The sequence below is a fragment of the Mus pahari genome, chromosome 1 (assembly GCF_900095145.1).
Source record: "Mus pahari chromosome 1, PAHARI_EIJ_v1.1, whole genome shotgun sequence".
Taxonomy (NCBI): Eukaryota; Metazoa; Chordata; class Mammalia; order Rodentia; family Muridae; genus Mus; species Mus pahari.
Window position 1 is genome coordinate 122,411,978 of NC_034590.1, and position 11,169 is coordinate 122,423,146.

At 40.9% G+C, this 11,169-nt stretch overlaps 1 protein-coding gene across 6 annotated transcripts in view; it reads left to right on the forward strand.

Moving 5' to 3' along the window:
* Cpsf7 (cleavage and polyadenylation specific factor 7) overlaps positions 1–10,383 on the forward strand; it is a 22,908-nt gene extending 12,525 nt beyond the window's left edge. For all 6 annotated transcript variants that reach the window (XM_029534485.1, XM_021190239.2, XM_021190246.2 and 3 more), the window contains 3 exons: positions 1,959–2,127; positions 3,030–3,197; positions 8,326–10,383. In XM_029534485.1, coding sequence (XP_029390345.1) covers positions 1,959–2,127; positions 3,030–3,192 — 332 coding nt within the window. In that variant the 3' untranslated portion in view covers positions 3,193–3,197; positions 8,326–10,383. The remainder of the gene's footprint in view (positions 1–1,958; positions 2,128–3,029; positions 3,198–8,325) is intronic.
* Positions 10,384–11,169: the final 786 nt, after the last annotated feature.

An 11,169-nucleotide genomic window follows, 5' to 3' on the forward strand; every position in this document is an offset into this window, starting at 1 on the left:
TCAGAAATCCGCCTGCCTCTGCCTCCCGAGTGCTGGGATTAAAGGCGTGCACCACCACGCGCAGCTATAACTTGACCTCTTAAATTACATAATGCATGATCATTGTTATACAATACACAGAAGAGTTCAGAGGAAATCATCTTTGTTCCTTTTTCAATGTCAGTCCCATCACCCTGAGATGGCAGATAAGATTATCTCCCTCTCTTTTTCTTATTCCAGTCATAGAAACTATAATATTTATTCTCTGTGCCTCTAAAACAGAACTTCCTTGCCTGTATGGAGCTGATATGCCAGTGTTCCTGGTCCTTCACAGCACCATGCTTCCTTCATAGTCTCTGTCCATTCTGTTCTTCCTACTTTGCATAAAGGAAGCCACCCAGTTACCATTTTCAGCAGACGTCTGTGGATTTGTTGAGTCAGATGCACATTTGGGAAATGAAAGGTCTAGTTATTGAAGGCATCCTGATGATTTTTTTAAATGTACAAGTGTAGGTATGAGAAAGAGAGAGATGATATTTTAGACAGTCTATATACCACAATGGTCCTATAGGAGGGGAGTATGTATGTATGTATAGAGTGTGTGTGTGTGTGTGTGTGTGTGTGTGTGTGTGTGTGTGTGTGTGTTGTGTATAATATCTAGTGAAACCTGGGTTTATGTAAATACACTCTGTAGTGTTTCAACAATGATGAAACTACGCAATAGCCAATTTCTCAGTATATTACCGTCATTGAAAGTTGTATATTACATATACACATAATAGAATGTGTATATCATATATGCATATAATAGAGTTGTATGAGCTAACATATATGTATGATTATAAATTTAAAATATGTAGATTCAGACATATTGTCAAACGCCTTTAATCCCAGCTCTCAGGAGGCAGAAGCAGGTGAGATCCTGCCTTGAAAAAAATAATGTGTAGACTCAATACTGTGTTTAAGAAAAAAAATGAAAATTTTCTGTGAGGACTACCAAGACTACCTTCTGAATGGTGGGTATTCCTCCAGTTTAGGGTGATGAATACACATATCACAACATATGTATAATTTTGATTGTTTCTTGGGAAAATGAACTGCAAGGCTGGATATATGTGGCTTGGTGATATATCAGTTACCTAGTATACTCAAAGCTCTAAGTTCAACACCCAATACCACACAGAAAAAAAAAAAGCAGTATTTATCTTTTTGCTTTCTCTATTTTGGACACCTATCTTATTAGTATAGCTTAACTTCTGTTATTTGTTGAGACCTACTGTATGTATGTATGTATGCATTGTATTAAACATTTTTAATAGATGACTTTTTTTGCTTACAGGTTTATCTCATGAGTTTTAACTACTAGTAATTTATGGAGCCATTGTTCCTTAACTTATGTAGCCTAGCAAAAGCCCTAGCAAAGATAAAACAATAAGCAATATTATTAAAACATGGCTAAACATACATAGTTTTGTGACCAGAAATTGTTTAGAATTGTTAGCTTAAATATTGGGATAGTTTATTTTTTAGACATATGTGTGTGTTTTGCATGTGTATATGTATATATACCATATACATTCTTGGGATTCAAGGGGCCCATTTGGTTCCCTGAAACTAGAGTTGAGTGGTTGTGATCCATGTAGGTGCTGGAAGTCAAACCCAGGTCCTTTACAAAAGCAACAAGTGATTTTTAACAGCTGAGCTATCTTTCCAGCTCCAGGACAGTTTATTTTTAATCAGTATTTTCAAGAAGCCCTTGGACAAATATGTACTAATTATAGGGCCACAAGTATATGTCAGCTTTCAAATGAGACTATAGCTGTTACTCAGTTTTATACCTGCTATGTCTCCTTTATCCATTTTACTATGATTCTTTAGAATAGCTAGTCATTGATGATTTATGTCCCCCTGCATTCTCCTTTTGGTCCAGTTTGGTTACTGCCTCTGCTCATCCTTGGCCTTTCTCTCCACCCTATCAGGGGATTACAGTGACGCCATTGAGACACTACTCACAGCCATTGCAGTTATCAAACAGTCCCGAGTCGCCAATGATGAGCGTTGCCGGGTCCTTATCTCCTCTCTTAAGGACTGTCTTCATGGCATAGAGGCCAAGTCTTACAGCGTGGGTGCCAGTGGAAGCTCTTCTAGGTGAGTTGATTGCTTCGGGGTTGATTGACCTTGAGCAACATTCCCCTGAAGTTTGGTTGGGGAAAGAAGGAAACCCAGGGTATCTGATAAGGGGTCTGGATTGAAGAGGGGAACCTCATATTCACTTCTTTTATTTATTTATTTTTATGTATATGGGTACGCTTTCGCTGTTTCAGACACTCCAGAGGAAAGCACCAGATCCCGTTAGAAATGGTTGTGAGCCACCATGTGGTTGCTGGGAATTGAACTCAGGACCTTTCAAAGAGCAGTCAGTGCTCTTAACTGATGACCCATCCCTTCAGCCTCTTACATTCACATCTTTAAGGAGATTAATGAGACATTTTCATTAATTTTGTTAATGTCTAGAACCTGTGTTCAGTAGAAGCAGTGGCCTCATTTAGGAGAAAGAATCTAAAAGAGAACATAGCCTTCAAGGGCTGGGGACATAGCTCAGTGATCAGACTCTTGCTAGCACATAAGGCCCTAGGTTCAGTCTTCAGCACCATGGGGAGGCTGGGCCTAGGTGGACACATGGGGATTTTAGCCATTGGGCTGAGGTTTGAATCTCAGTTCTGTTGCTAACCATCTGTGTATCCGTCTTACGTGTGGAGGTTAGCAACTTTCCAAGAACTTATGGGAAAAGTCCTAGTACTTGCCTACAGACCTATTGTAAAGGTAAAATCATCATACTTGGAAAATTCTAAATACTCTGTTCAATGCATTAGTAAGGTCTTGACAAATCTGTCGGTCATATCCCCCCCCCAAAAAAAAGAAACTAAGATCCTCTGACAGTGCCCCTATGATAGAGAATATTTTAGGCAAACATTGAGAGATACAAAACCTCATATGGAAAGAATGTGTTGTAGGCCATTGGGGTTGAGGCTGAAGGATGTTTCTGACAGGAAAAGACATCGGTCCAGGGAGAGGTCACCCAGCCGGTCCCGGGAGAGTAGCAGGAGGCACCGAGACTTGCTTCATAATGAAGACCGGCATGATGATTATTTCCAAGAGAGGAACCGGGAACATGAGAGACACCGGGATAGAGAACGGGACCGGCACCACTGAGAAAGGTGGGAAAGAAGCCCTGTTCTTGGCCATTGGATTGTATGTGAATTGGGTATGGTGGTTCATGCCTCTAATCCTAGCACTTGGGAAACCAATTCAGGAAAATTGCCATTAGTTGAAGGGCAGCCTGGACTACAAAGTAAGACCTTGTCTCAAAACAAGATTTGTAGTAGAAATGTTCTGCCCTCTAGTTCTTAATAAATGAAAGCCATTGTTATTATTAACAATAATAATATCATGTATTATTATATTTAAATACCAGTAAAAGGGAAAACTGATCAAGGCAGAAGAGATTGTTACCTTAGTTTTCATGATAAAATATTAATGACTTCAAGAATTGATATTCATTAACAGCTTTAGAGACCCTGTGATATGCTTGTTTTAGTAAGTTTTGTTAAAAGTGGGAGTTTTGAGGAATTGGTATAGATGATTGAAAAGGTGGGTCAGCTCTCCTGGCTCAGGGATTGCCTCAGCAAGACCTGGGCTTCCTGTCTCTCAGCTCTGCTTTTTTTATATTTTTATTCACAGAAAAACCTTTATCTTGGAGGATGAGCCTATAGCTTTTGAGTTTTATACCACCATTTTGCAATCCCAACTGAAAGCTGCTAACAAGGATTGTTTGTGGTGTAAGAAAGAATGGATGTTGGCTGTTTCTGTGGAGGTGTATAAAATAGACCAGAATAGGGCTAGGAGGATCTACCTGGTCTGTTGTCTGATTGATTGTTCTGAAGTAATATACTTGAGCAGGCTCTGTAGTTCTTTTTTTATTTTTATTTTATGCACATTGGTATTTTGTATGAATGTCTGTATGAGGGTATCAGATCCTCTGGAACAGGAATCACAGACAGTGTGAGCCACCATGTGGTTGCTGGGAATTAAACCCAGGTCCTCTGAGAGAGCAGTCAGTGTTCTTAAACACTGAGCCATCTCTCCAGCCATGACTATGTAGTTCTTAACTATGGATGCTGACTGGATAAGGAAGACTGGGAACCTTCACCTCTTGTGCATTTTCATAGGCCTTGGTAAACTCAAACCTTTTGAAAAGTCTGTAAAACTCTACATAGAAGCAGCCTCCTAACAGACAAGAAAGCATTCCTCTGTGTTTGCCTCTGCATTGTTGTTAGCTTTATCTGCTTTAACTACTTTGGGTTTTTTGAGACAAGGTCTCTTTATGGGTTTTGGCTGTCCTGGGCTCATTATGTATACCAGGCTGGCCTAGAACTCAGAAAAATACTCCTGCAACTGCCTCTCAGGAAGTGGTATTAAAAGCAACCTGGCACTTAAACAGACTTATAGCTTAGAATGTTTTTGTCATCTTCTACAGAAAGTAAATGGAATGATAAAAATTACTAATGCTTTCAATCTACACCTTTCTCTGTTCCTTTTATTTTTCTTAAGGCTTCATGTTTCTTTTTTTTTATATTTTTAATTTTCACACAGTATATTCTGATCATGGTTTCCCCTTCTTCATCTCCTCCCAGATCATCCCACCCATCAAATTCTGTGCCTAATTTCTTTCTTTCTTTAAAAAACAAACAGGCTTTCTCTGTTTTTATCTCACAGAATTCTCAAATGTAGGATAATACACATAGAGCCAGCAGTTAAGCTCTGAATGGGTTCTGTGTTTGTCTCTCTAGGTTTTTGCAACAGATCAAGTTTTGAAAGGTGTCTACATTAACATACGTAGCTTGTGGAAATGTAGGCTAATGAAGATGGAACCCACAAGTGGCTTTGGCCTTCCTTCTTGTTGGGGATGGGCAAGGTCGACATGGGTGTCTTGGTCTATTCCTTCATTAAGTAGCACCATCACTTTTCTTTTGAGCTAGCACAATTGAAGCATTACTTAAAATTAATTAAATTAAGTTAAAATTACTTAAAATTCAAAACAGCCAGCACTGGGTGTTGTGATCAAACTTGTAATGCTAGAACTCAGGAGGCTCAGACAAAAGAATTATAAGTTCAAGGTCATTCAGGACCTTGTCTAAAAAAAAAAAAAAAAAAAAAACAAAAACCACCTAATATGATGTAGTATGTGGCTGCAGGCAGATCTCAGAGTTGGAGGCCACTCTGGTCTACAGATCAAGTTCTAGGACAGCCAGCTGCACTGAACAACCCTATCTTGAATAATAAGGGAGGGAGGGAGGACAGACGGAAGGAAGGACAGATGGACGGACCAGAAGAGGAGCTGTTACTTTGTCTATGCAAAGCAGCAGTTGTAGTATCTAGAGTCTTAGTGTACTTTACTAGCATAGATGACTACCTATCACCATTCCTGGTGGCTTTGCTCCTTTGACAACCTTTTGGTAGTGAAATTACCAGCAAGATTCATTGATCCATCTGAAAGTCCTCTGTTGGTAGTTACAGAAAACATCTATTTGACTGGTACAGGCCTATGGTGAAATAAGGAAAACTCACTTTTCAGTAAGTTTTTTGCATCACTTCTTTCCTGGTCTCCCCTAACATATATGTACAAGTTAATCAGACACTTTAAAGAGATTTCCCTCTTTAAAGAAGAAAAAAAAATCAACTTAAATTTTCATAGTGGTCTGGATTCTATCTTCATTTACTAAGTTGTAGCTTAGAAGGTTTCATGTTGGGGAAGTGATACACAGATCTGTATAAAGAACTTAGTCCTCGCCGGGCATGGTGGTGCGCACCCTTAATCCCAGCACTCGGGAGGCAGAGGCAGGCAGATTTCTGTAGGCCAGCCTGGTCTACAGAGTGAGTTCCAGGACAGCCAAGGCTACACAGAGAAACCCTGTCTCGAAAAACCAAAAAAAAACAAAAAACAAAAAACAAAAAACAAAAAACTTAGTCCTCCAAGCTATTTGAACAGCATTTACAGCATCTTTACTTAAAAACAATTGTATTTCTGTGCTGTGAATAAGTGTTCCTGATCAGAAAAGGTGTGTTTTGTGCAGAAGCCTCAATGGAACAGCAGCATCCTCTTCTATTTCTCAGGAGAGGGCCCCAGCTCTGGGGTTTGAGGCTGATGGGCCAACTGAAGTGATGGATCTTTGACTTCTGTATGCATTCAGACACTACTGCCAACACCAGTTCCCTTGATGTACCTGTTATCCTGTGCATCTCATTCTGTAAGGACACTTCACAAATGCCATTTCTTCAAGATATGCATGTGTATGCTTTGAAGTTTGAGGGTGTACCTAGGTGGTCCGTCTGTTCAACTCTCTGTAATTGTCCCATTATTTTAGGGTGTTTGTTACTTGATATAGAATCATTCTCACTTCATCCATATTCTTCTGCTCCATTGAAAACTGAGCTTTCTGTTCAAGTTTGAGCTTAAAGATGCAGCCAATTCTGATGGTACATACAAGTAATCCCAACAATTGGAAGGCTAAGGTAGGGGGACCATGATTTCAAAAGCAAGCCTAAGCTACAGAAGCCTGAATTTAGGAAACAAAGGAGGCACTAAGAGCTTCAGTTTTTCTTTATAGAAACTGATACAAATACTTGTACATATGTTTAGAGAAGCCAGCAAGGTAAAGATCATTCCAGTTCTGAGTAGCAGCTGAGAATAGTGCCATCTCAGAAGGCAGCATGCAGATCTCTTCTGCATAGCATATGTGTGTGTATCTTTTTGGATGGCTGTTTCTCTCCCCGCACCCTCCCTCCCACCCCCCCTCAAGACAGTTTCTATGTGTAACAGTTCTGTGTCTTGAAACTTGCTCTGTAGAGTGGGCTGGCCTTGAATTCCCAAAGATCTGCCTGCCTCTGCCTCCCAAGTGCTGGGATTAAAGGCTTGCAACACCACCACCAGGCTTATGAAGCTTCTTTACAAAGGTATTTTTATATTTGTGTATTTGTATATTTATATATTTGTATATGTCTGCAATTCCAGGTTCAGTTTAGTAAACAGTCTACACCTGAATTTAATTCTTCTCTTTCCTTTTGACCTTTGGTTCTGTTTTATATCATCAAGTGACCATACTGCCATCAACATGTTTCAGGTTGCTAGGGACTTTAAGATTAGCAATATGGGGGGCTGGTGAGATGGCTCAGCAGGTAAGAGCACCTGATTGCTCTTCCAGAGGTGCAGAGTTCAAATTCTAGCAACCACATGGTGGCTCACAACCATCCTTAACGAGATCTGACTCCCTCTTCTGGGGTGTCTGAGGACAACTACAGTGTACTTACATATAATAAATAAATAAATCTTTAAAAAAAAAAAAGATTAGCAATATGGCAAAAGGCCTAGCAGATCCTTCCTATTGGATAAGGCTGTCAGATGTTTTTGATGGTGACTACTACTGTTTTCTTCTTCCATGCTCTGCTTTTAGTTCTTGGCCAGGTCATTTGGGTTTAAGTCATTGTATTTTTGAGTCCTCACCCATAACTGTTCTATGAGGAAAGTCATAATCCTTTGCATTCTATTCAGTACAGCCTGGAATGGCTCTTGTGCTTTGTCTTTGTGCACATGCAGAAGTACACTGTTTTGGAATCTGTTTTGGTTTGATTTGTGGGGGTTTAGTTGGGGTAAGTGGAGGGGATGTTTTTGGGGTTTTGGTTTTATAGTCTGTTTTAACCATGGATGCTTGAAAACAAAACAGATACTGAGGGGTTTGCAGTGGGAGTGCGTGCTTTTTGCTAGAGCCTCTTGGGTACTAGGGGATTGGTCGATTTGGTTAAATACACAACTTGGTTTTTTTGCTATTGTCCTTCCCATTTCTTCCTTTTCTTTTTTCTTTTCTTTTCTTTCTTCCTTTCTTTTTTTTTCTTCTTGCCCTTTAGGTAAGCTATGACTTGCTCAGAATAAATTTTCTGAACCTGTCTCCTTAAAGCAACATTTCTAGAAATGTTAGTTTCTGACCTTTCCCAGCTAAAATGTTCTGAAACTGCTTTCAGGATCCTTATTCCATTGTCTTTTTTTTCCTCTTAACCTTAAAGTAATTGCCACCATTTTGGGTTTTTTGTTTTTTTAATGTCTTCACTGTGCTTTGTGCAGCCACTCCTCACATTACTTTGTGCCAGACAGTCTATATTATTCTACTTTGCTAAGCTTGCTCTCTGTCTATTGAGGTTGTGATTTCAAGAATTGCCTGTTTATCTCGAATTAGCCCCACTGATGAGAGAGTGGCCTCTAACTGATGTTCTCTTCTGGTGCTTTCTTTGCAGGAGTCTGGGTGGAAGCAAATTGTTTTTAATGGACTTGCATCTCCTCACCTTGATCAGGACTAAAGGACGGAGGCCACTCCACCCCTTCCCCTTCTTCCAAATCCCTAACTTCCTCCAGGCAAAACCCTCTGCCCTGCAGGGTTGAAGATGGCTTGGCAGTCCTCCCAACCCCACACCTCCTGTTTGCCAGGGGGCCAGGGGAGAAGAACCTACAGACTTGCTGGGGTAGGAAATGAGGGCAGACAGGAAGAAAGCAACATGTCCAGCCCATAGTCTCCACAGAGAATGGTGCTTTGTCCAAGGAAACCTGAGTTTCTGATTGCCCAGGAGCAGTCAGTAGTGAGGATACTGAGAGACAACTTCCTTCCCAGAGAAAATGGATCCTCTATGTAGGATCATAGGAAAGTGACTGGGTGTGCCAAAAATGCCCAGGGTTCTGCCCTCAGTACTATATTTGATGGGGCCAAGAGGGTCCAAACCCTGCTAACATACCACTTTGTTCAACTCCTTTACTTTCCTAGCCGGTTGAGGAGGGACCATGAGAACAGAAACTACCTTGTGACAAGACAAGTGTTCTCAGTTTTCTCCTCACATATTGACGGTTTATTTCCCTGGCCTCCTAGAGGGCTGAATCTTTTGACTCCTTGCTATCTGACTCCTCAGTGGACTTGTTCCTCCAAAGCAGAACCCAGGAGGTTGCTATCTGCCAGAAGCCTAGGCCAGCCAGATACCACCATTTGCTGCTTCAGGCTTGCCTGCCTGTTGCGATAACCAGCTCTTAGGTATTTCCTTTCCCTGAGGCTTTCCATTTAACATGGAATCCTTCTCCCCAAGAAGGCTTCTTCCTTGTTTTAGAGGAAGGTACTGCTTTTTTGGACTTAGGGATGTCGTGGGACCTCAGTAATGAGGACCCCTAATTTATAAAGTACCAGAAATGTGGGGAAGAAAGCAATTTGAGCAGTATGTAGCCTATTCACATGGGCTCTTTTTCAGGTTTGATGTAAGCATAGGCTTGCATATTCCCAAGGTACATACTTTGACTTAACTGTGGGATAACTTAGCACTAATAGGCAGGTAAAGTCACAACTGTGGTTTTTTTGGTTTTGTTTTGGTTTTTGGCTTTTTTATCCTTTTACTCCGATACTTCCCCTGTCACTTTGCCTGGAGGTGCTTCCAGCCTTTAACAAGGAGGAGCAGAGAATTTGAGCCAGACTTTAGTGAACTCAGCTCAGAGTTGTAAGGACCAGCACACTGGTGGCCATTTTCTGCACAAGCAAATGGAATTGCTTTTTTTCAGCATCCAAATTGTTATAGGTTGCTCCTGATAGAGGTAGCCACAGTCCTGGAGTACCATAGGGCAATGTTCCTTCTGCATGCATCTGCAGGGCCTGTGGGATCTGGTGTAAAAAGAGACATGAAATGTGGAGATGGGACTTAGTGTGTGAGGCATAGGGTCATTGGAGACTCTTCAGACTCGAGGAGGGGAGACTGAATTGGATGCTTTCTCTCTTCTCAGCACACTTCTGATAGACCCCTTCAGTCACTGAGGGAGTGCCCCCAAGGTTGGACAGGCACATTCCCTTTGGACAGAGGCTGCAAGTTGTGGCTTATCTTCCTGTTCCCTAAACCAATCCCTATTCCACCAACATGTCACCCTGCCTAATTGGCTAAGTGTTAAGTGATAGGCTTATTCTTGAAAGCAGCTCGGGGTGTCTTTTTAAAATGTAGAAAAAAAATGTAAAGTGACAGTTAAGGAAAAACAACATATATGATATCAGAAAACTGTTTACCCAGAGAATTATTTTCTCCCCACTTTTATTTTTACTCAGTGACATAATTTTTAGTTTTATTCCTCATAGCAAAAGGAGAAAAAAATCCCAATCCTCAAAAGGTCAAGGCCCCGTCCCCCTGTTGTCGGTGATTTGTTTGTCTTTCTGATAGGTTGAAAATTGTGTAATAAACTTGATGACGATGTCAATCTTTTATACTGCATTGTATTTTTTTCCTTTTGTAACAAAATATTTTTAAATAATAAATGGGGTGTGAGCTGTTTACGGATTCTGCATTGAATAGATTTGTTGAGGTGTCTGGGGCATGGATACGGACTGATATAGGTCCTATGTGATATAGGAAAACCTCAGGTTCTTAAGTGTAATTTGGTGATTGGAGTGGTTTCTCCACAGTTGTAGCTGACATGAGCCCCCAGTGTGAACCTTTACTGACACCTCTCACAGTCGGTCCTTTCCCTGAGTTAAGAAGCGCTTCCAAGCCACCCTGGCCACTCAGTCCCCAAGTCTTACTCGAAGATTATGTTTCCTACCCTGTGGAGTTCGGGTACTTCCCTGTTTTGAGAAGAACACTTAAGTCCTCCATTTTCTTTACCATAGACAAGCATTGTGACTTCAGTCTCATCAAAAATGAGAATAATTAGCCGGGCGTGGTGGCACATGCCTTTAATCCCAGCACTTGGGAGGCAGAGGCAGGCGGATTTCTGAGTTCCGAGGACAGCCTGGTCTACAAAGTGAGTTCCAGGACAGCCAGGGCTATACAGAGAAACCCTGCCTCGGGGAAAAAAAAAAATTGCTGTTCTGCCTTCATATTAAGGATGTGTTTTGTGGATAGAATTGACATCTAAATTTGAGAAGTAGAAACTAGAAAGCTTAGAAGTACTGAGGGATTTCCAAAAGAGCTTTCCTTTTAAAGCAGCACAGATAAAGACCCACTGACAAAGTAGTGGCATTTTACCAATTTATCATTTGGACAAATACGACAAGAAAGGATTCAAGTACTGAAATGTCACTACTACCTAAGGATGTTACTGAGCTGGTCCCTAAAACTCAACTT